The sequence below is a fragment of the Miniopterus schreibersii genome (genome assembly GCF_964146895.1).
Source record: "Miniopterus schreibersii genome assembly, chromosome: 9".
NCBI lineage: Eukaryota > Metazoa > Chordata > Mammalia > Chiroptera > Miniopteridae > Miniopterus > Miniopterus schreibersii.
Window position 1 is genome coordinate 55607291 of NC_138118.1, and position 26516 is coordinate 55633806.

The 26516-nt window shown below is 35.8% G+C and overlaps 1 protein-coding gene across 11 annotated transcripts in view; it reads left to right on the forward strand.

The window, feature by feature from the left end:
* Positions 1-26516, forward strand: part of ADAM22 (ADAM metallopeptidase domain 22) — a gene marked incomplete at its 3' end in the record, with an annotated part of 186572 nt that overhangs the window by 64653 nt on the left and 95403 nt on the right. For all 11 annotated transcript variants that reach the window (XR_013999568.1, XM_081147528.1, XM_081147529.1 and 8 more), the window contains exon 4: positions 21068-21134. Coding sequence is in view for 10 of the 11 variants with exons in the window: in XM_081147528.1 (XP_081003654.1) it covers positions 21068-21134 (67 nt within the window). The remainder of the gene's footprint in view (positions 1-21067; positions 21135-26516) is intronic.

Below are 26516 nucleotides of genomic sequence, written 5' to 3' on the forward strand. Positions count from 1 at the left end.
AAAATGATTTCAATATAATTGGATTAACATTATCATATTTGGAGCTTTGTATTTTTTTACTTGTTTGTTTTTCGTTTTTTTTGTCTTCTTTGGTTTTAATTAAGTATTTTTTATGATTCCATTTTCTCTCCTCTTTAGAGTATCAGTGGTATTTTCCTAGATTTTGCAGTATACATTTGCAACCAATCTAAGTCCACTTTTAAATAACACTATACCACTTCACAAGTAGTGCAGGTATCTTATAACAGCATATTCCTACTTCCTTGTTCCCATCCCTTATAGCATTGCTGTCATTCATTTCATGTATCTATATGTATACATTGTTATCATTATTACTTTGAATAAACAATTATCTGTAGATTTTGTTTTACCCACATTTATTCTTTTTATTACACTCTCTTATGTAGAGTTGAGTTTCTCACCTATATAATTTTCCTTCTCCCCAAAGAATCTCTTTAACATTACCTGTTGGTGATGAATTCCTTCAATTTTTGTTTTTTTGAGACTCTTTATATTTCTTCTTTATTTTTGAAGAATAATTTAGCTAGATACAGAATTCTATGTTGGTGAATTTTTTCTTTAACTTTAACATTTCATTTGCTTGTATGGTTTCTGACAAAAATTTTACCATAATTATTATCCTTGCTCATCAGAAAGGTGGATTTTCTTCTAGCTTCTTTCAAAACTTTTTTCTTTGTTTTTGGTTTCCTGCCGTTTGAATGATATACCTAGGTATAGATATTTTGGTATTTATCCTGCTTGGTATTCTCTGATCTTCCTAAAGCTATGATTTGATGTCTGTAATTTTAATTTTAGAAAATTCTCAGCCCTTATTCTTTCAACTATTTCTCCTCTCTTCTCTCTTTCTTGCTTTTCTGGTGTTCTAGTTACATGTTATTTCTTTGGAATTTTTCCCAGAATTCTTGGATGTTCTGTTCTGTTTTGTGTTTTTTTTTCCTTTTCTTTCTTTTTTTCCATTTTAATTTGAGAAATTTCTGTTGACGTTCCTTCAAGCTCGCTGATTCTTTCCTCACTTTTGTTCAGACATATCAAAGGCATTCTTAATTTCTGTTAGCAGTGTTTATTTCTAGCATTTTTTTATTCTTTCTCAGTTTCTGTCTCTCTTCTTATATTACTTATTCATTCTTGCATGTTGTCTACTCTTCTATGAGAACCTTTAACCTTTTAATCATAGTTATTTACAATTTCTTGTCTGATAATCCCAAAATCTTTGTCATACTTTAGTCTGGTTCTGATGTTTGCTTTTTCTCTTCAGATTGTATTTTTTTCTTTTAGCATGCATGCCTTGTAATTTTTTGTTGAAAGATGGACATGATGTATAAGACAATAGGAACTAAGATAAATAGGCCTTAAATATTTGGTTTTATGTATTACTCTAATATTCTTGTTTTGGTTTCGCCTGTTCTTGTGTTTTCTTAAGAATTCCTTCTTAAATAGAGTCTGTGCCTCACAGCTCTTTCAGCTCTAATCACTGTTATTAGACTGGAACCTTCTTCTTATGGTGGTAATGTGCAAAGGGGAGAAATGGTCTATAATCTTATGATTAGAGCTTAGTTTTTTAGTAGGTAGACCTGGATTCCTCTGGTGTGACCTTTACAAGGGTTTCTTAGCATTTTACTTCCCTTAAGTGGTGAATGCTTTGAGCATATTTCACATTGGTTGCTTTTCCCCCTCTCCTGGTATGGGGTGGGGTTGGGGAAGAAACAGGGAGGGATCTTTCTTGTCTCTTCACCAGGGGAACCCAATGGGGTGTCTACAGATAAAACTCTGGAAAGTATGGGAACCCCCCTAAGAGTGTGACCCCCAGGTATCTCTCACTCTCATGCTAGTCCACACTCAGCCCCCGGCAGTTGATCAGAGTTACTATGGAATTATTCCTACTCCAGTGGCTTCTGTTCCAGGTAAGCAGATCTCAGCTGTTATTCTCTATACTCTTCTCTCTCTCCAGATTTGGGGTAGTAATTTGCCTTGTGATTACCCACCCTCTGATTGGTCCAAGAGAAGTCATTGATTTTCAATTTGTTCAGCTTTTTCTTATTTTAAGGATGAGAATGATGACTCCCAAGCTCTTTACATTGGTGCTGTAAACCAGAATTCTATATTTTTAATAGCTTATATTTTTCCCGAACCTCCTGAATGCCATGTTGAGATGAGTGATTTTCATTAATGTGACTTTATATATTCATATTCATACAAAAGTAGTATACACTGTTTCCCATATTCATGTTTAGACTTTACTAGAATATAAGTTGGATGGGGACAGAGATTTATCTATACTCTTTACCAAAATCACATGGGTTATAGGTACTCAGTATATATTCACGGAAAGAGTAAATTTTAGCCCTATTCAAGCACCACTTATTTTATTATTTGTATCTTATTTTTATTGAAATCGATTCACTTAAAAAATATTAAATACCTACTGCACTCTCCTTTTAAGGAGTTATATCTGAAACCATAGGTTTTGATATGCTACTTGTATATTTTTATGATATTAGTTGAAATAACTTTCTGAATAGTAGAGTAAAAAGTGCCTAAAATCCTGTGTCTGATTAGTGGCAAGTGTACTCATGTTGGGAAACATTGCTCTAATCTAATGAGTAACATGTACGTATAATACTGATTTTTATGAGCTCTCTCAAAAACCTGTTGGTGAAGCAGAAACCCATTACCCCAACTAGGACATCAGTAAACTTGGACTCTCTCTAGATAGCACAGGAGTGAGAATGAAATAGACACTGGTGCTATGTCTGTTCTGGGAAGGCACACCTTTCCTCCAACTCCTCATCACACACGTTGTCACAGGAATATTCCATTGTATTACTCCTTAAATCTGAGAGTGAGCTGAGGAAGTTTTCCTGGCAGGAGCATTATCAAGAAATTAAACAATTTCTGGGAACACTGGGCTCTCGAATAATATGCCACCTTAAACCTAGAAGTTTCTCAAGAGTCTTCCAGCAGCAGGAAGTTTGAAGAGGCACCATTTCCCAAGTCATCATTCTAGTAAGATCTCCAAATGCCAATTCTCAAAGCATCTGCAGCAGAATCCCTTGGGGAACTTGTGGATAAATGTTTTCCAAACTAAGTTCCACCCTCAGAGATTCGATTCACTAGACCTGGTGGGAGGACCTGGGAATCTTACGGTTTGTAGAGCTCCCCAGATGATTTCCATATGGAGCTGTGACTAAATATGCTCTTGTCTATGTAGTGATCATTCGTATGGGGTAGAAACCTTACCAAATAGTTTAGCATATACAATGACACTTTTCCTTCTCATTCTAAATAGAGTACCAAAGATTTAATTAAAAAGAAAAAGATTACGGATACTGAATGTACCATTCTTCTGGAGATCAAAAGAACTTTAAAAACCATCTCAGAAAGAGTTATGGGTTAATGTTGGTTGAGTTTGTATGAACCCTAATAAATGTTATTCGTGGACTGATGTTACGGATTGAATGAGTTCACATAGTTCATATGTTGAAACCTTAACCTGGAGTGTGATGTTATTAGGAGGTGGGGCATTTGGGAGGTAATTAGGTTTAAATGAAGTAATTAGGGTGGAGCTCTCATGAAGGGATTAGTGCCCTCATAAAAAGAGGACAAGACCAGAGCTCTTTCTCTGCTATGTAAGGATACATCAAGAAAGCCACCATCTGCAAGCCAGGAGGAGTTATGCTCACCAGACACTGAATCTGCAGGCACCTTGATCTTGGAATTGCCAGCCTCCAAAACTGTGAGAAATAAATGTTTTTTTTTTAAGCCACTACAGTCCATTTTGTTATAACAGCCTGAGCAGACAAATACATTGGGAAGCACTTAATAAATATTCATTCACTGTGAAGTAGATAAATCTTGTTGTGCTGTTAAAGAGGTAGAAAGAGAATAGTAAAATGCCTAAATAATTTCCTTATATCATGTGATATCATAGCAAAGTAAAGGAGCTGTGGGTTCTGGCTCCGTCCATAGGACTTGGCTGTCTCCACCATTGCCGACACTGTCCCTTCTACATTTGGAATCAATCATCATAGGCATAGCTGCAAGCATTTGGTTTCAGAAAAGAGGCTAAGAGAAGCTAAGTGGTAAAAGGAATATGCTGGACCGAATAAAAAAGCTGCATTGATGAAACTGGAGGAGGAAAGGGAACCAGACCTCCAACCATCACCTTTCATCTTAGTGTGTTACATGTCTTCTTACCAAAGCTAAGCAAAGCCAGGAAATACTGAAAGCTTGACTTCTGGAGCCACGCAGCTTGGATTTGTCTTCAAGCACCATGTCCCAACAAGTGATGAAGCTTAATATTTTCATGTATTTTTCTTTTATTAGTAATCTAAAAATCTATGCTTCATTTTGTACTAGTGAAATTTGTGAGGTGGAGCAGAGTTATTTATTGGGTTTCCCCCTTGAGTTTTTATTTTGGATCAAGGTTATATATGTACATTTTGAAATAAATTTAATAGTTTTCTTTCTCATGAGGCAGCCATTTTTGGCTCTTTCTTACTTTTTTCTCATATGTAACAGATGTAGAAGGAATGACAGAACTGGAAAATACCTATTATACTTTTTCTAACGCTGTTTCTTTTTCAAGTATGTTCTCTGATTACTCTTGTCAGAGGTAGCTGGAATGATTGTTTAAAATGGGGAGTCCTGCCCTAGCTGGTTTGACTTAGTGGTTAGAGTGTTGGCCTGTGGACTGAAGGGTCCTGAGTTCGATTGTGACCAAGGGCATGTGCCTCGGTTGCAGGCTTGATCCCTGGCCCTAGTTGGGGCCTGTGGGAGGCAACCAATCAATGTGTCTCTCTCAGATTGCTGTTTCTTTCTCTCTCTCTCCCTTCCACTGTCTCTGAAAAGCAGTTGGGAAAAAAAAGGAATCTTTTTTTTAGAATCTTTTTTTAGAGGATTAAAAAAAAAAAAGAGGAATCTTGAGCCCCATTACAGACATAATAGACATGCTGGGGGTGGAGGGTGGGACTTTGACCCCTGTATTTTAAACAGCCTCTAAGTGATCCTTATGCAAATTATAGTGTGAAAGTCACTTTCCTAAAGCTTCTAGATCTTTGCCAGGGAATGTAATGTTTTCTAGTTGTATTTCTCTTTCTATCCATTGTCATGTGGTTAGGGTTCTACCTAACAAAAATTACACATTTCATTGATGATATTAATACAGATAAAATAGTAAGTCCACCCCTTCCTGAGAAATGGGAAATGGCTCTAGAGACTGAAACCTGGGTCCAAGATGTATTTATTGCTATTGGGGTATTGTTTCTAGGCCCTTTTAGGGGACAGATTTAAAAATTGTGAGTTATTTTAAAATTAGAATTATCAGTAGGTACATTACAGTGTATTAAATTATATTTCAGTATGTATTTTTCTTAAAATAAAATTCATAGTTCTTGACAATAACATAATTACTTCCTGCTAATCATAAAAATGCTGAGTGATATTTTAAGACTAGTTAGTGTCTTCATTGGGTCTTAGAATATTTCCCACTAAGGAAGTGCTATACTCTAAATTCACTTTAAATATTTTCTCTGTTTAGTTATACTACCAGTTTGGTTATTTGTTTTCCAACAGCTGGCATTTAAAAAAATTTAATTTAATTTTTGAAATAGGTAAGGCATATCATGTTAAAAACTATATAAGATATATAAAGTGTCTACTCAGAGAAGTTTCGCTTCCATCTGTTTCCTCCACCCAATTTCCACCTCCCTCATTATAAGTAATCATTTTTATGAATTTTCCTTTCATTGTTTCTTTTTACAAATGTAAGCATGCTGGTGGCTATATATATATATTCTTGTTTCTCCTAATTTTTTTTCATAAAAAATACAAAATATATTAGCTTTGCATTTCCCCCCCATCTTTTCCTTCTATGTATATATATCCAGAGATCAAGGAGAAACTTTGTCAACTGCCACTTTCTGCCACTTCCACAAACACTCTGAGATCGTCCCAGTGAGTTAGTGGTTCATTTTGTTCTTAGGCCCTCTCTTGATTCAAGGTCTCCAAACTGGACCCTTTATTTAATAAAGACCTGTTTTCCAGGGTTGGCATTTGCTATCCCACATTAATGAAAATGACATGAGAAATAACAGTGTGCCATGTTTGTTTGTGTGCTAACTCATATGTAGATTACCCATGTCAGGTGGCCATGAAAGCATTCATCCTCTGAAAATAGATGCAGACTGTAGCACCTGGAAACCACCATTTTACCTGTTGTTTCAGTTTGTCCTGGGTGCCGCAGTGTCTTTTTCTATAGTTTTTCTTCCTTAAAACATTGTTTAGAACCATTACAGGGCAGTGCCACTGTTAGAACTCCTCTGTGAGGGACCTTTTTTTTATTATTATTTAAAATACATCTTTATTTCAGAGAGAGGAAGGGAGAGAGAGAGAGATAGAAACATCAGTGAAGAGAGAGTGATTGATCGGCTGCCTCCTACACCCCCCTGACTGGGGATTGAACCCCCAACCCAGGCATGTGACCTGACGGGGAATCGAACTGCAATCTCCTGGATCATAGGTCGATGCTCAACTGCTGAGCCACGCCAGCAGGGCAGTATTGTGAGGGACCTTTTATTTTGTAAATACATTATATTAAGTAATCTAGATTTTTCCCCCCCAACACTAGACTCTTTTACCCAATTAGCATATTAGAGCTAACTAGAGCAGAAAAACACCAGTACTGTATAAAAAAATAGAGAATTTAAATCTAATAGAATAAATGATATGATTGGGTAGAAATACAAAGCATTGCTTTTTTCCTTATTTGCAACATGCATTGACAATGAAGCACATTGTAAAGGAAGAACTACTCTTTCCAAAGAGAGATTTTCCAATTGAACTTACTCTTTCAGACTCCCAGTGGCATGTTCACTTCCTGTTTTCCTGTTTCAGGCACACAAACTTGGAACATGAAAGTCCCTGGAGGTCAAATACTTTTTATGTGGTCTCTTAGTAGTGCATAATGGCTTCTTAGCAACAAATCTGTTTTTTACATAGTAATCTTAGAAAGTGAATTGCATAGTTACTTATAAGAAATGATTGGCTATAGTAATGGTTACATAAAGCTTTGGATAAAACTAGTATCAGTGCACATTCCTTTTGATAGATAGCTTATGAGTACTATACCTTTGTAATATTAAAAAGATTGTGCTTATAATATCAAAATACATATGATATACTGTTACAATATATTGTGCCTGATGATTTTCTTTTCTGAAATTTATTAAAAAACGCGTACACTACTAAACTAGAAAAAATAATTAACTTCATTAACATTCCATATTGGTATGATAAAAAAATTCAGGTAATTTATCATTGAACTAGGGACAAGATACATTAGCCCTTTTTAAATTTTAGCATACTGGTTTTGAAATTCTTAAGGGAATGCATTTACTCTTACATATATTTTGTTCTTAAAAAGATTAAGCCTTAAGCCATAAAAACTACTTTAGTATTGTATCATCATCCATAATACTGATGAAAATGGGACTAAGTGTTAAGTTCCTGAACATTTATAAGAATTTACTAAGGAAAGTGAAAGGCATCTCTTATGTGGTAAGTAAATTTTTTCTGGGGAATACTAATGATTAATCAGAACGGGTTTTTCTCTTACACCTGTGACTGTGACCTACTGCATTCTCACGAGCACTGGTGTGGTGTTAGTAAGCAGGCGTTGAGTATTACCCATGGTGTGCTCTCTAATTGCCAATGTGAAAGAAGTTGATGAGACTGACAAGGTGCTCCATCTTTTCTCCTGGGGTTTCACTCAGGCCAGAACTGGAGTCTCCCTTCAGTTGAAAGTTGGGACTAGCTGGCTAAATCCTAACACAGTAGGATTTTTAATGGCTCTGCTCATGGTTTGTCAAGAAAGGGAGGGGCTGGTGCCACAACCACATGCAACAACATTCCACAGGAGGCTGCTCTCCGCCACAGTGCATCTCCGCTCTTAAAGGAAGGCTCATGGCTGCCACGTGCATGGGTTTGTGATTTGTACTTTCAGGCTGTCACTGGAAGAGTAGAGACAAACCGTTTTCCTCGTTTGTTTCCTCTAAGTTGTATTGATCGTGGTTTCGTTTCCTCCTTCCCTATCCCAGTCTACCTTGGCGGTACTGTTGAAATTTTACCAGGTGAGTTACATTAAGTCTGACTCTTTCCACTGCTCCCCAGTGCAATAGGCCCAGGTAGTCACCAGGTCCTGCAGATGTATTTACTCAAGAGGACATATATTTAAAAAAATTTAAATTTATATCTTTTATATTCACATAGTATATAATTTAAAATGTGAAGAAGAGTGAATTAGTCAGGGGCCCAGTAGGGAACAGATGGCATTCCGAATAGGATTATTTCAAGAGGGTTTATTTACAGTGAAACCATTACTAAAGCATGGGGGTAAGGAAGCTATAATGCAGTAACCTGGCTGGTAGTGTCAGCCCAGCTGGAATCAAGGGGAGGGAGTGGGTACTAGAACCATGGAGCCAGTCCTACTGTACAGGTGTCAGGCCTTGAGTGAGAGAGCCAGGAATAAACCCTCTATCCTCATTCTTTCCATTTCCTGCTTTCCACTGTCCAACCCAGCCAGAAGCCAGAGGGCAGGAAACCCTGATGCTAACCTGGCAGGTGAGCCTCCTGGGACATAGCAGGATGGCAAGTGGATCTCAAGAAGCAAATGGAAGATACCTAGCACAAAAAGACATATTGTACACTGCTGATGGGAGTGCAGGCTGGTGCATCCACTGTGGAAAACAGTACGGAGTTTCCTCAAAAAATTAAAAATGGAACTGCGATTTGACCTGGTGATTCCACTTCTAAGAATATATCTTAAGAATCCTGAAACACCAATCAGAAAGAACATATGCATTCCTATGTCCATAGCAGTGCTGTTTACCATAGCTAAGATCTGAAAACAGCCCAAGTGCCCATCAGTAAATGAGTGGATAAAAAAGATGTGGCATCTTTACGCATGGAATACTATGCAGCTGTAAAAAAGAAAGATCTCTTCTTACCTTTTGAGGCAGCATGGAGGGACCTGGAGAGTATTATGCTAAGTGAAATAAGCCAGTCAGAGAAAGGCAAGTATCACATGATCTCACTCATATGTGGAAGCTAATGAACACAATAAACTGATGAACAAAATAGATCCAGAGACATAGAAGCATGGAACAGACTGATGAATCTCAGAGGGAAGGGGGGATGTTGGGGGTGGAAAGAGATGAACCAAAGAATTTATATACATATATGCATAACCCATGGACACAGACAATAGTGTGGTGAAGGCCTTGCGGGGGTGTTGAGGGGGTCAGTGGGGGAAAAAAGTGGATATTTGTAATACTTTCAAGAATAAAGATAATTTTTTTTTTTTAAAAAGGAGACATACGGGAAACGTTTCTTCCTGCCCTGGCACCCAGTTCCCCAGTGTGAAAGCAACCATTTGCCTGGACCTTCCAGACATCTTAAATCTTGTTAAAGTAAACTGAGGGGTGGGAATTATTTTTACAGATTTCAAAATTTGTCTAAAGCAAACCTTGGTGCTGGGAAGGACCCACCAATATGTGCCAAAGGTTTGCTGAGGATCACTTATAATATGACACATATCCTGTTGCTGTATTCTGGGTGTTTTATATGGTCCATTTGGCCTTAAAAACCTAAATGGATTAGGTTTTTGTCATTGTTGCCTTATGTTTCCTGTTAGTGATCTGGCTCAGAAATAAAATATGTAAAAATATATTGCCTCTTTTCAGACAAGTGATTATAGCATTTTTTTCTTAAATGGACTTTTCAATGGATCTAAAACACATTTTCCTAACTTGCTCTTTATGGATGGACACTGAATTTCAGCAACCCCTAAAATTGCATTTGACATATGAAATTTTTAGGAGAGGAGGGCCATGGCTTTTATCAAATCCTCATAGAAGTCTTTGTGTCATAAAAGACTAAACACATTTGTCTGAAGGAAGTTTGATTCATTTGGAATTTCTTCTCATTACATATATATATATTTTAAAAATATGTCTTTATTGATTTTAGAGAGAGGAAGGGTGAGGGAGAGAGAGAGAGAAACATCAGTGATAAGAGAGTCATTGACCGGCTGCCTCCTACACACCCCCAACTGGGGATCGAGCCTGTAACCTGGGCATTTGCCCTGACTGGGAATCGAACCGTGATCTCGTGGATCCTAGTTTGAATGCTCTACCGCTGAGCCACATCTCGCCGGGCTCTTTACATATTTTTAATGTGACCTCTGCATTCTTAGGATTCATCAGCCTGGACAAAGTGAAATTCAAATGCCCTTAGTAACTTGCAAACTAAAATTTTCTAGTGTTATAGATTAATATGTGCTAAATGATCCATAAAACAGTGCAGTGTTGGTCAAGAAATCCCACGATGGGCAGCTAGTAAGATGGTTTATGTTCAATGAGAGTATTTCATTTGGATGTAACCAAGAGAAAAATGTTCTGCTTAAGTGATATAGAGGATTTGGATCAATGAAAAAGTTGCATAGCATTTTTTTCTACACAAAGTTGTTCAAAAATTTTGTAGTATGTTCTGTTGTGTGAAAATTGTCATTGACTTTCTGTATACCTGTTGGAAGACTTGATAAATTAAACTAAGTACATTCATGTTTAAGTTTTTTATCATAAAATCATTGGGTTTTTTTATATGAATGATTTTAAATGTTTGCAATATTTTGGATTCCAACTTTATGTACTCTGTCCTCTGCCCAAATATTCTTCTGAGAAAAAAATTCTAATTTAATATTAAAAGTCACTGAGTGAGTTCAAGTTATGATTTCCTAGCAGCATTTAAAGTAATTTTTCTCTCTCATAAGGCACATATGAGCTACTCAATCTGTGAGTGGAGCAATATACCACCAGTTGCTCTGTGTAAAGCATTGTTAGGCTAGAGTAGATGAGTCAACTCTTTATTTCCACCTCATTTTACTTACTTTTGCTTAAGACTCTACTTATAGGTGTAACCAAATAATTTAAACAAAACAGGGAATTTATTTATTTCAATTTACAGGGATTATATTTGTGGGGAGAAACTGGCTTTAGGCATGGCTACATCCCTGGTCTCAGTCATATCAGGTCTATTCCTTTTATTTCTTTGTTCTTCTATCTGTGTCAGCTTCATTCTCCCTTAGTACACTTTTACTTCATGCTGAGAAAAACACTATGGTTATAGAAAGATCCAGACTTATAACATTTCAGCCAGCAAACTATGTGGGAAGAAGCCTTCTATTTCTCCATTAAAGAATATATAAAAACCCAAGGGAAAGAACTTGATTGGCGCTGCTTGGTCACATGTTCAATCGCTGGATCAAATGATAATACTGGCAGCTTTTGCCATGTTTAGCAGTCCATTCATTGAATGGTGGAGCCATTTCGCAAAGGAAGGGGATAAGTTTGCTGGGCTGGTATAACCAGCACACTGAGTTAGTATATACTTGTGTCAGAAAATCCTGCTGCCAAATTAGTAACTAGCATGCCATCCTCTGGGCTTTATATGCCAATAATTAAACTGCTTGTTCTATTTTAACTATAAATGCACAGGCAAATTGGCTAGAAAAATATGGGTCTCTTTGCTCTCCACATATTCTAGGTCTTTCTATAGAAGATTGTCAGGTAGATAATACTTAAATATAATCACCACATAATCTTTATTGTTGCAGAAGGTGTTTAAGTTGCCTACTAGCTGGTAAAATTGAAATATGGAAGCAGATGAAAAACAAGCAGCACAGTCTGTTTTATGCTCCTGATAGGTTTGGAAATAATTACCTGCATGTGTATTTTGAATACAGTAGGTCTTCATTGCTCGTTTTTTCACATAGTTACCCTTTTTTCTTTTGGAAATTGATAAAGAATGAACAGAATCAAGTGTTAAAATTCATACAAGGGTTTTTGCCCTCCCAGTGTTCAGAAATCCTCTAGGGTGAATGTCTTCATTTTCTTAATTCTTTTTTCTGTGCAGCATTCTAATTAGGGCTGGGTACAGACACTGAAAGGAATTCAGATACAAAATATTTTTCACAATCCCAGTTTCAACATAAGCAGTTCATGTTATCACCGTATTTATTATAATTTATTATACTTGCAATACATTAACAGTATATTAACAGTACAGTCAGCCAGCCACAGACTAAAGCTGTGAGAAAGGATACTTACTATGACTTTAGCAGCTCATTAGAATAGACGATACCATATCTGTTTCCTCTTTGATGTAAAAATCTCTGGATAAATCGAGCCCGTCCTTAGTTTCTTTTGATTTTAATAACTACTCTCCTTTGTCCCTCCTTCCCACCTAAGCAATGAGAAGCAAATTAGAATAAAATGAAAACTTTTTTCTGATTTAGTCATCAGTTTTAAAGAATTATTTTGTAAAAGATTTCCAGAATTTATGGCAACAATAACAAATAAAAAGAAAAAAATGTTCCTATAAAATCTTATCATCCAAAGAAAACAACTGGCTTTTCCCTTTTTATTTCTTTCTTGCCCTTTCCAGTTGGAGAATGCTCATATTTTATGTCATTGTCATCATACTTAGTTAGAATTCATATTCTGCCCATTGCATTTAACATTTGTCACAAACACTTCCATATATTGCACATCCAGTTTTGTTACATGAGATCTAATTTGCCAATGTTCCATAACTTGCAAAGGAATTAACAATTTATTGGATACTTATGTTATTCCCAGCCTTGAACTTTATAAGTGATGCTATTATAAACATATTTGTGTAGTAGAACCTTTTTTTGGGGGGGGGATTATTGCTTCAAGAAAAATTCTAAACGAGGTGGATCAAAGAGTAGAAGCATTTTTATAGTTGAGTTTTACAGTGCATTTGAGATAGTTTTTAGTTTCAGAAATATGTAGCTACATTTTTTAAAATATGTTTTTATTGATTTCAGAGAGAAGAAGGTAGAGGGAGAGAGAGAGAGAAACATCAGTGATGAGAGAGGATCATTGATCGGCTGCCTCCTGCACGACGCCTGCTGGGGATCGAGCCCCGAGCATGTGCCCAGACCTGGAATCGAACCTCGATCTCCTGGATCCTGGGTTGATGCTCAACTGCTGAGCAACGTCGGGTGGGCTGTAACTGCAATGTTTTTAGTAGGTTTTTAAAAATTCCTCATAGGAATGTAGTTTTTATTAGTTACTGGCTCTATCCTATGTATTGTACCAAATTACCTCCTTTTACTCTGTTTATGTGGGGTAAAAATGAAAACCTAAAAGCATAGATCGGCATATGAAAGAAAAAAAGAGAGAAAGGTTAGGGGACATGTATTAATTTTCTTTTCACTCTGCTATCTAATTTACATGAATTCTGCCTGCTGTAATTTCATTAGGTCTGCCTTGATTTCCTTTACCCTTTTTTGGCCTGTTTATAAGAGCTTATTATTTTATAACTGTATCTGTGAGATAACCTTTGAATCCAGCCCTGATCAGTGAAGATTCATGATTTAATATTTCCCCACCATCTTTCCCTTTGCAAGAAGTTTTGGATGATTTCCCTGCCCTTCCACACACCTCTCCCCCCCCCCTCCAACCCCCCCATTTCCCCCTCCCTTACCCCACCCCCAGGGATTTTTCATAAAACTAGATCTCTTCAATTTTCTTTGACTGGTATAATCATTTCCTTAAGACTTTCAGTGGGAAATGCTGTGCCAATATTTACAGTAGTCATAAGTGCCCATTGGGCAGCTCAGAAAACAAAAGACAGTGAGTTAATTCTGCACATTTTACCTTGATAGCAGTTTTTAACATCCCATGAACACTGGACATTGTGATATATCTCAGCTCACATGAAAATGTTCAGGAGTTGTGAGCCTCTTGATTGTAAGTCTTGGGAAATCAGACAACATCTTTTTTGTACCCAAGAGACCTAGCTCAGTCTCTGGCAAGTATGACTTTTAGTATTCTCCATGTCCCATGGAGAGTATTTTTCATCTTATTCTGTGGGAGAGAATACAGACTATGAAGGGACAAATTCTATGATCAATTAGGTTATTTTGACTTAGGATAAAAAATATAAAAAATTGGTTCCTTCTGTCAAAAAATTTAACATATAGTATTAATTTCAGAACATGCTGGCTTATGGTTGTCAGACATATTCATTACCTTGTAAACTATAAAATCCCTGGATGAAAACTTACGCTAGAGCTTTCATTTATAAGCAAGCTCCAAAAAGGTCACATAAACAGAAAAATACACCTTTGTTATTCTACACAGTAATTGCATACATTCATTTTTTAATCCAACTGGACAGGTTCAAATTTTCCCCTCAAACTATGGATCTGCAAAGGATGGTAGCCATCATCAAGTTTATGAGAAGAAATTCTAAATTAGAAAACAAGTAATTCCCATAGGGTAGCTATAATCAATCTGATTTTGTTCCCACATCTTTCCAAATATTGATGAATTTAGGATTAGAATATATAACAGGATTGTACATAGAAGGTTTTTCCTTCTTTATGGGTATGTGTATTTTCATTTTTAGAATGGGCAGTGGTGATGATTATTTGGATTTTATTACCTATCTAAAAAAAAGGAAAAATAATGAACCACTTTTTCATTTTCTCACTCTCTGGTTTTTGCCAGTGTTATTCTACTGACTCAGCTCTCACCCACATTACCAGCAACACACTTGTCTTCAAATTTAATAACCGTTTTTTGTCCGGAAAGGTTGAAAAGGTTGATTCTCCCATCATTAAAACTCTTTTTAAAAATACCAGTTCATCCTTCCTTTTCTCATACTTCTTTAATATCACTTCTTTCTCTAAATGTGGGCACATCCAAGCCTGAGGCAATGTCTTTTTATTCTCCCAGTTACCATCATAGCTCAACTCTAGTTCTGTAGGTATTTCCTAAACCTGCCCTCTTTCATGAGTTTTCTCCCCACACCTCCAGTTACTACTGCCTACCTCTCAATGGGCCAGGCTTTCTGTAATCACTTCAAGATCAATATGTCCATTGCTAAACTTGTCATCCTTTCCCCTGTATAGGTGTTTTTCTGGATTTTCACATATCCACTTCCTCAGACATCCAGGCTTATTAAATAATCTGGTGCTGATGATGAGGTAAAGAGAAAATTAGAATTTTTTGGTTAGGGTTCATTTTCTACTGTTGTGTAATGAATTGCCACAGACTTAGTGGCATAAAACAACACAGATTTATTATCTCATTGTAGATCAGGAGACCATTTTCAGATTAGCTGGGTCCTCTGCTCAGGGTGGAATAAAGGTCCTGGCTGGGGAGGCGACTGTATCTGAGGCTCAGGTTGTCTTTCAAGCTCATTCAGGTCGGTGGCAGAATGCAGAACTGGTTGCATGACTGAGGTGCCTGTGTCCTTGCTAGCTGTTGTCTGTAGACCTCTCTCAGCAACTAGAGGTCGTCTTCAGGTCATTGCCACATAGTCCTTTGCTGGGCATTGCATGGCTGTTGCTTTTCCAGGCCTGCAGAAGAGCTGCTGCTGCTGCTTCCTGACCTGCTTGTGGCCTCACCTGTTTAAGTCAGGCCCGTTCCATATTTTCTCCCTTCTCATTAACTCAGTCAACTGATAAGGGACCTTAATTATATCTGCAAAGTCCCTTTTTCCATATACTTTAACAAAATCATAGGAATGATATCTCAGCATATTCACAGTACAGCCCACACTTGGGGAAGCACTGATGCAGGATGTACATACCATGCAGTGGGAATCAAGGGGTGTAGGTGGGAGCAAGTATGGAAATGGGTGCCAGCATTAATTTTTCAAGTGATGACATTGAGATGGTTCTGCTAACATAGGTAGTACCAATAGAGTACAAGTTTAAGATGTCATTAGTGTTTATGAAAGTTTACTAATTATATCTATCAGTATATATTTAAAAAAACATGCTTAGAAAATGTTCTACTACACGCATCTACATTCCACTACACTAATTGTATATTACAGCTGCTTTTGATGCTTTTTGGTAAACATTTCCCACAATGCAACCATATTTGAATGTGAAATTTAAGATTATTTTGGGAACTGTTATGTTTTTATTGAGAGATACATTCGCGTGCTCTTTGCCCTTGTTCTTTGTTATAAAATTCTGTACAGTTATACATGTGTGCTTTTCCCTAAGCTAGTCCAGGTAAGGTGCAGTATGAGGTGACTTCCTTCAGCTGTCCTCCCAGATAAGGATAATTGCTTCTGGTAAATAAATTATGTCTTTCATCCTGTTTCACCCCCTGACTTTCAGAAGAACAGCATTCCTTTTAAGTTGCTTTTGTGTGTATGTGTGTGAGCCAAACCACGGTTGAAATGTTATTTTTCTTAGGAAGAAATCTGTTAAGAAAAGAAATAAAAATGTTGATTTCTTGTTTGAATAAAGAAAATAGTGTCTCTGCTCTGGTTTCCTATAATGTATTTAAAAATAGCATCTGTTTCTATATAAATATAGAGGTTTGTTAATTACCTTCTGCTGTGCCTTTGATGATAAAGCTTTTCTTTGAGTCATATCTATTTTGTATTCTTTGCTCTACTATCTAAACCATTTCCTCAAGCTCATAAGAAAGTATCTCTTAAGAAAAAGTACCTCTTTAGGAAGTCACTGTTTTTCATAGATTTTGCATAAATCAGAACCTATTACCCATTTTAGACTATTTGTTCCATAAGATGTAAGAGAGAGAGATATTCAATCTTATTTCAATTTTACAGCGGCTGGGATTAAAAAATTTACATGATTTTTACAAATATGTTATATTAGCTAGAATATTTTATAGGAAAAAGAAGGAAGAAAACTTTGGTTTTATTTTCAAATCAGTGGGTTATGCTGATATGATATTTAGCTGATTTGAAATTAAATACTGGCACTTGAAGACAACTGTTTTGTTTGTTTAATTTGGAACTGCTTATAGCAATCAAGACCATTATGTGGAAAAATCTTTTATGCATCTATTTGTAGATTACTATGCTTTAGACCCTCTGGCTTTGTACTTGATCTGAGGGAGTTTAAATGGAATTGGAAATTAATGCGCTTATCTCTACCTACATACATACTCAGTCTTCATTTCTCTTGATTGGCTTAGCATTTCTCCTAGAAAAAAAATAAGATTCATGGCTCAGTCAGTAATTGTATTCATCTTCCAGTTTAAGTCTTTCTTGAGCTTGTTCTGGTCAGGCTGACATTTTACATCCATTAAGGGAGCCTTGGTGATAGATATAAATTCACAAGATAATGTCTTATTCTTGAGCTTTGTTAAAATGTGTTTCTAACCCAATCTCAAAGTGTCTGATGTGTTTTAGGCCCTGATTATCATATTCATTCATCAATGTTTTTTCCTATTTCCTGGGTGTACCAGATCTAGTTTGAAGATATTAATAGCCTTCTAAGGAAAGGAATATAGCACAGCCATGGAACGAAAAATTTATTGCTACTAGTAGCAAGAAGGTGGATGAAATTCACTTCTCTGCACAGTGGTCACTTTTCTATTAGCTTACCTGTTTTTTCTCTTCTGAATGCTTGATAGTAGCTGCATACACTGTATTTCAAATCTTCAGTTTCAAACAATAGTGCCATTTCTTATGAAACATGGATATTAGCTACTTTCATGATAGAATTTATAGCATTCCATATTATTAAAAAAGCACACTTAGAAATATACATTTGTTTCCTATTTGAATGAATGAAAAAGTTGAATAAAGGTATAGGCAAAATACTTTAAAGGAACATTTATGTTATTTAGGATCCGTCCATGCATATCCACACATGTCCATATGTGGCAGAAATTGTGGAAAGTTTTTCATCTGTATGCATACCATTTAGAAGTATAAGAGATCCCAGGGAAAATAATTTCCATCTTTAGCATCAGAGATACTTCTTTTCATCTATTTTTATGCATGTGCATTATAGAAATCAAATATACTATTCTCATTGCTACAATATGGCTTACATTAAATCCAAAGAGAAGTACTTCTTTTTGAAATTAAAATGGGGAAGCTAAACAATATGCAACCTATTAAGAAGTAAATATTTTAAATGCTTTTCAAAATTATAGTCATATCATTACCCTTTACAACTCTCAGATATTAAACTGCAGTTTCATTCTTAGCTAAGCTATTGGTAATTCCACTATTTGAAGAAAGTGATTTAAAATAAACATACAAGCTGTTCTTTTTTGGATTAGGTATATTGCATTTACATATCATCTGTGGTTATGATGATGATGGCTTTTTCAGAATGTTCATGAATTTCCATGTAATCTACTCTATTAGATGTTCTCATAATGATAACACACAGATAGATGAAAATGTAAAATTTTGCATTAATCTACCCTGAGTTGGAGAAATTCATTCTAACTCATGTAATGGAGACATTTTTATCATGAATCTGCTTTGCTAATCATCTCTACCTACTGCAGTTAGGTATTTTTAATAGGACTTTCATTGAATAGTCCTTTCATGTTCATTGGCCATGATAAAAATTCTCAGCAGTCTGTTTTTACCCTTTTCTATTAATAGAGGATGTGGTTGTTCAAAGCATGGACTCAGGAATCAGACCTACCAGGAAATCAATCTGGTGCTATTATTGACCAGCCAGGGAACTTTGGGCTTCCCACTTAACCTTTCCAGGCTTCTGTTTCCTTGCCTACCAAATGGGATCATATTTATACCTACCTGTCAGTTGGCTGTGTACTTCAGTAAGCTACTAATGCATTTGAAGTACCTAGTACAGTGCCTGGCACACAGCCCTCCATGGTCTCTAACTGTTCATATTGATTCCTCAATTTGAACCCACAGCTATAAACAGGCTTATCTTCTCAGTACCTCTGAAGTCACTTGTGGATTTTCCTTTGCTACAAAGGAAAATGTTCTTCTCATTTGAAATGTCCTTCTCTGCCTCTCTCCAACCTCCTGACATTCTATACGCCTTCTAAGAATAGAATTTTATAACCTGCATGAACCCTGACTTGACTGTTCTAATTCACAGAGATCTTTCCTTTTTGTGCATTCTATTTATTGTCAGTTCCATTTATTGAGGCTCTCAATAATACATTGCCTTGAGATCTGTTCTTTGTATTTTCTTGTTTCCATAATAAGACTTGAAGTTCCATGGGATCAAGTACCCTTTAAATTCTCACATATTCCAGTGGACTGAATGTGTGGGCATGTTGTTTAATGGTATTTTGTCTTTTTAAAAAATGATTTTGTTTCTGGAAATAAATGACATAGAGACTAAAAAAAAAACAACAACACAAAAGACCAATGAAATCAAGAGCTGGTTCTTTGAAAAGAAAAACAAGATTGATGAACCTCTAATCAGACTCATCAAGAAAAAAAGAGAGAAGACCCACACAAATAAAATCAGAAATGAAAGAGGAGAAGTAACGGCTGACATCACAGAGATACAAAGGATTGTAAGACAATATTATGAACAACTATATGCCAAAAGATTGGACAACCTGGGCGAGATGGACAAATTCCCAGAAATATATAATCTTCTAAAACTGAATCAGGAAGAATCAGAAAACCTGAATAGATTGATAATAATGAATGAAATTGAAGCAGTAATAAAAAAAAAACAAAAAAAAACTTCCCAGCAAACAAAACTGGACTGCGTGGCTTCACAGGTGAATTTTATCAGTCAGAGAACTAACACCTATCCTTCTCAAACTATTCCAAAAAACCCAAGAGGAGGGAAGACTTCCAAGCTCTTTTTACAAGGCTAGCATTATCCTAATTCCAAAACCAGACAAAGACACAACAAAGAAAGAAAATTATAGGCCAATATCCCTGATGAACATAGATGCTAAAATCCTTAACAAAATATTAGCAAACCAAATCCAACAATACATTAAAAAGATCATACACCATGATCAAATGAAATTTATTCTGGGGATGCAAGGCTGGTACAATATTCACAAATCAATAAATATGATACATCACATAAACAAATTGAAAAGCAAAAATCACATGATCGTATCAACAGATGCATAAAGATTATTTGATAAAATCCAGCACCCATTTGTGATAAATAAAGTAGGAATAGAGGATCATACTTCAATATAATAAAGGCCATGTATGACAAATCCACAGCCAACATCATACTCAGTGGACAAAAACTAAAAGCGTTTCCCTTAAGATCAGGCACAAGGAGGAATGTCCGCCTTCACCACTCTTCTCCAACATACTACTGGAAGTCCTAGCCACAGCCATCAGACAGGAAGAAGAAACAAAAAGGCATCCAAATTGGAAATGAAGAAGTAAAATGGTCATTAATTGCAGGTGATACATAGAAAACCCTAAAGACTCCACCAAAAAACTATCAGATCTAATAAATGAATTCAGCAAAGTAGTAGGATATAAAACTAATATTCAGAAATTGGTGGTATTTTTATCCACCAATAATGAACTACGAGAAAGAGAAACTATGAAAACAAACCCATTTACTATTGCAATGACAAAAAAATAAGGTACTTAGGAATAAATTTAACCAAGGAGGTAAAAGACCTGATCTCAGAAAACTATAGGACATTGAAGAAAGACATTGAGGAAGATGCAAATAAGTGGAAACATATACCATGTTCTTGGATTGGAAGAATTAACATCATTAAAATGTCCATACTACCCAAAGCAATCTATAGATTCAACGCAATTGCTATTAAAACACCAAATGGCATATTTCACAGATCTAGAACAAATACTCTAAAAATTTATATGAAGCCATAAAAACACCTCAGATTGCCTCAGCTAAAGTTAAAAGGGAGGAGTAAAATGCCTTTATAATAATGATGTGCCTATGGTAGTTTCGTAGAACTCCTGAACAAGATTAATGGAATCAGCTCCGCTAAGCAATGGGGTGACAGGTGGTTTAGTCAGTTCCACCTCATAACCTTTCCACGTACTAGGCTGTGTGTGTATGTGTGTGTGTGTGTACGTGTGTGTGTGTGAGAGACCTATAAAGTTTTATTTTTGTTTTAAAATCTGAGTTTAAGAGTCATTAAAGATTATATGTGTAAACTTGATTTTCGTATGCTTTACATTTTCAAGTCCTCTTTAATCATCCTTCCTTTTGTTGTTGCAGTGATTTGCTGTCCTCTGAATACATAGAGAGATACATCGAACATGGAGGAAAGGTTGTGGAAATTAAAGTAAGTAAAATTTTCCTCCCCCTGGGGGAAATTTTTTCAGAATCTTTTAAATACTTATTATGATTTTAACTTTCAGTGATTCTTCTAATGTACAGTTTTGGGAGTTTTTTTAATAAACAATTTATTAAGCAAGTATATTACGCACTGGCTGGTGTGGCTCAGTCAGTGCATTCTGTGCACCGAAAGATCACTGGTTCGATTCCTTGTCAGGGAACGTGCCGGGTTGTAGGCTTGATCCCCAGTAAGGGGGCGTGCAGGAGGCAGCCAATGATGATTTGCTCTCACATCAATGGTTTGTTTTCTCTCTCTCTCCCCCTTTCCCTTCCTCTCTCTCTAAAAATCAATAAAAAATCTTTTTTTTTTTTAAAAAAAAGTATATTACTACTTGTGAAAAAAAATAAAACCTTGAGTTATCTGAAAAACAATTGTAAGTGCACTATAGGAGTTGATGGAGATGTGTTTTGTAGGATTATTGTGCAAGTGGTTCTTATTTTGATTATATCACAGAAAATAATTTCTGAAATTTGCCTTTAAGGTTAGCACTGAGAATCCAGAGGTAAAATCTTGGGTCCAGGGTAGATACATAGTTTTTTTATTTAGTTGGGAATGTGTTCCCCTGGTAAAATTATAAACTTATTAGGTCTACTGGGGAAGTCCAGGGAAGTTATATTCCTGGAGGCAGAAATCTCAAGATCCTGGTTCTTGTCAGGTAAGTTCTGAAAAGATGACACACAAATAAAAGCCTTCTTCAATTATAGGCATACGAATGTATGGGGTATGTTTTTTCCCCCAGTCTGCTGATGATGTAATCTTAGAGCACATAAGACCGAACTCCACCAAAGGGTTACTTTAGACCCAATGTTTAGTGTAGTGAGTTTTAACTAATTGTTTATGTTCTTCTGAATAGTGTTCAGACCATGTATTCTGCCTTGCCATAATTATATTGCCATTTCTATATATTTGCTTTCTTTTTCTGATTATAAATTTGATACATACTCATTTTAGAAAACTTGTAAGTAGATAAATATATCAAAAAAGAAAAAAATCACCCTTAAACTCCACTCAGGTAAATTTTGTTTTCATTTTGGTGTATTTCCTTTCAGTGTTGTTTTGTCCTATGCATATAACATATTTTTATTTATTTATTTTTCAATTTTTAATTATTTTTGATTTCTTAATTTATCATTATTGCTGAAAGTATTACAGATGTCCGTAGCTGGTATCACATATATACAACATTGTACCTTACTGTTAAAAAGTAAACATTGTGTCATTTTGTAAACATTTTCCCAAGTTACTTTCAAAGCCTATGTTCACTGCTTTTCAATTTAAACATGTTATTGTCACAAAGCTTTTTTATTCAAATTAAACTCTATATAAGTAAATAATTAAATTACATTGTCCTATTCAAGTGACAACATGAAACAAACTGGGTTTTTCAATTACAGGTTAACTAAATAAAGGAAAACTTTTTATTGTGGAAAACTTCAAACATATACAGAAGCGAAAGGAATACTATAATGAATCTCACATACCCATTATCCACCATCAATAGTTATGAACATTTTGACCATCTTTTCTCTCTTTACTTTTGTGTGTGTGTGTGTGTGTGTGTGTGTGTGTGTGTGTGTGTGTAGTATTTTAAAGCAAATCCCAGGCATTGGGACATTTTTCCAGTAAATGCATTTTTATATATCTGTATATCTCTAACTAATAAAGACTTAAAACAAAATCTATTAATTTTGACAAGTTACCTAGATATAATAATTACGCCAGTCCCTCCAGAAATTATTCTAAATTTAAGGTGAACTAATTGGATGGTCGATTGGTTTATATCACTGCCTGAGAGGATGTTGGGATTCTTCTAGTTAGGACACAAGAGAATGGAGCCATTTTGCTTATTGTTGGAAAAATAATTACCTAGATTTAAAATCTCTGGGCTCCTTTGATTCTCATCTCTGTTTAGTTAGCTTTGCTTCTCAATTTTGTATGATGTTTTTCTGAATGCAGAGTATAGCTTATTTTTTTTGTTAAAGACGAAAGGAAACAGGCAGGTCACTATCTTATTTCCATTTGTGTCTGTTCGTGGAATGATGAAATGCGAATAGGAGCATGGAGGGCAGATCCAGCAAACAGCTCTCTGCAGTCTCTGCAGTGATATCCCTTTTCAGGAAACTTGTACTTAATCAACAAAGCATGCTCCACTCTGAGATTATTAGGCTCCATGGGTGTATGTAACACCCAGAGCATTGACTTTTCACTGCACAATCTTTGTCGATGTCCCAGCCTGAGAATTGCATTTCCTTAGTTGATGGTTTGCCTAACCCCCAACCGTATCAAACCAGGGAAATGATAAACCCAAAGTTCATTTAAGTCCTTGGGCCAGAGGACATTACTCCCTTTAAGAAAGCCACTTTGATCTCACCCATCACCTCCATTTGTTTTCAGTTCATTTAGAAAATGAACGAGAGAATCTAGCTCAGAATTCTCCTCTGGGTTTTTTTCCAGGAACCACATTGAAAGTGCTGAATCCTGCCCGTCAATTCAGTCAGCAGCCAGTTTCTTTCCTGCTGGTTCCCTTGTGTCTTGCCCTCTGTGCTTAGCTGTTAGGGGTGTTTCTTCTTACATGTAATCTGTTATTTCTCCTTTCTTTACTTATGACTCATAATTTTCTTAAGCTTTTCTTTTTACTACATATTATGAGTCAAAAAAATTGTAAAATTGTAGGATTTTTTGTTTTGTTTTGTTTTTAACCTCTCTCTTATGTTTTGTACTAATTAGTTTGGTAGGGCTGCCATAACAAGGTACCACAGACAGGGTGGCTTAAACAACAGACATTTATTTTCTCACAGTTCTGGAGGCTAGAAGTCCAAGCTCAAGGTGTCAGCAGGGTTGGTTTTTTCTGAGGCCTCTCTCCTTGGCTGTCTTCTCTCCCTGTGTCTTCAGATGGTCTTCCCTTGGTGTGCATATGTGCCCTAATTTCTTCTTCCTAGAAGGATACCAGTCATATTGGACTAGGGCACACCCAAATGACCTCATTTTATTTTATTTATCTTTCTTTTTATTTGTTAATATATTTTTATTGATTTCAGAGAGAGGAGGGAGAGGGAGAGGGAGATAGAAACATCAATGATGAGAGAGAGTCATTGATCTCCTGGATCATAGGTCGATGCTCAACTGCTGAGCCACACTGGCCGGGCCAAAGGACCTCATTTTAATTTAATTAATTTAAAGACTGTCTCCAAATATGGTTACAATCTGATGTACTGGAGGTTAGGATGTCAACATATGCATTTTAGGGGAATATGATTCAGCCCATAACACCTTCCCTAAGAGCTGTATGAATTTTTTAATTGGCTTTTCTCCTGGGACTGAAGTAAATGAAAGGGCCTAAGAGATCAAAGCAAAACCCTGTATGAAAGAACTTTTTTTTGTCAGTGGGCACAGACAAAGGTCATATTTATCTTGAGGATGCAGAATTAAAATCAGCATCCTTATAAAATCAGATTTAAACAATGGCTAGAAACCAGCAGAGTAAATGTCTCTGCTCAGGTGTCATGGGATCTTTATTTGTGAAAATTCAGGTGCAATGTGTTTGATTTAAGGGTGTGAGTGTGAATGTGAGAAAAGGAATATATTTGCATAAAAATACATACTGGCTGCATTGGTGACTCTTCTAGATTGCAGTTTTATTTTTGAAATCTTTTTTTTAATTGTGAAATACAACACTGACACGGAAATTACTCAAGGTAAACACCCTATAACTACTCTATCCAGTTCAAGAATTAGAGTTTAGTCAGTAATTCCAGGGGCTGCTTCCCAAACCCAAGTCCCTCCCTCCTCTTCTTGTAAGACTGTAAACACTGCCTCGACTTTTAGGGTTATCATTTCTTTATTTTTGTCATAGTTTTATCACCCAAGCATGTATCCCTGTAGTTTAGTGTTCTTTGTTTAGGTGTTTTTTAAAATAGGTTTTAAAAAGTCTCTTTGAATCCTTTGGTTTCCCCCGATCTTTATTTTTAAATTCTCCCTCACAATTTCTTTGAAGAAGAAAACAGATTGTTTATCCTATGCAGTTTCTCACAATCTGGATTTTGCTGTTGATTTCTCTTTTATATTTACAGTAAAATGAAATACAGTTTAGTGTTATTCCTTAAGATAATGACTTGTATTATGCAAGACATTCTATATATCCTGAAGCAGTTTTATTCCCGACAGATAGGTGCGTAATGCTGATTTTAAAGTTCTATTAAAATCTTTTTTTCAAAGTTTACAAAGATAAAGGCTTTAAGCAGAAAAAAAAAATTTGTTCTTTAATGAGACATTTTTTAAAATTTTTATTGAATTTATTGGGGTGAAACTGGTTAATAAAATTATGTAGGTTTCAGGTGTACAATTCTATAATCCATCATCTGTGTGTTGTATTGTGTGTTCACCACCCAAAGTCAAGACCCCTTCCCTCACCATATATCCCCCCTGTATTCTCTTCTGCCTCCCCTCCCCACCTCCCTTCCCTCTGGTAATCACCATACTGTGGTCTGTGTCTATGAGGTTTTTGTGTGATTTTTTTCTTAATTCTTTCACCTTTTTCACCTAGCCCCCCAGTTCCCTCCCTTCTGACAGCTGTCAGTCTGTCTCTTCTTTGTATCTATGACTCTGTTTCTATTTTGTTTATTTTGTTCATTAGATTCTACATATAAGTGAAATACTAATCTCCCACTTATATTTATTTCCAATTCATTTAAAAATTAAGTTCTAAATTTGCCCTTTTAGGGAGAAATTTTGTGTTTGACATGAACTTTAAAAGAATTTGAAATAAAGCCTCAGCTAGTCAGAATAGCTTGGGAACAAAATCTTTTTATTTTGATTGTGGAAAGCTACGGCTCTGGATTCTTAAGATAAAGGAAACTTGAATTGATAAGTAGCAACAGACTAGTCTAAACCATGTTGTTTGATGTTTGTTAGCTAGCTTTTTTGTGTTGAAGCTGAAAACTGCCAGCATTCTGGTTAATTTGAGTTTCTAGTTATCCAGCTCTAGTTAATTAGTATTGTAATACTAATAGTAGTTGCTAACATTTATTACTCATGATGTGACAGGCATACACACTTATATATATTCAATCCTGAAAACAATCTGTGATTATAAGTATAACTATGTTTTATCCCACTTTACAGGAAACTGAAGCACAGAAAGGTTACTTTTTGAATGTAACTATAATTAGTGGTCAAGCTGCAATTTGAATCTAGGGTATGTAACTCCAGCGCTGACTCTTATGCCATATTGACTACCATATATTTTATATTACACAAAATAGGATGGCCATAAAAGTTGAAATGTATTTTATTTAGATTTATTACATACATATTCATTCTGGAGGTATC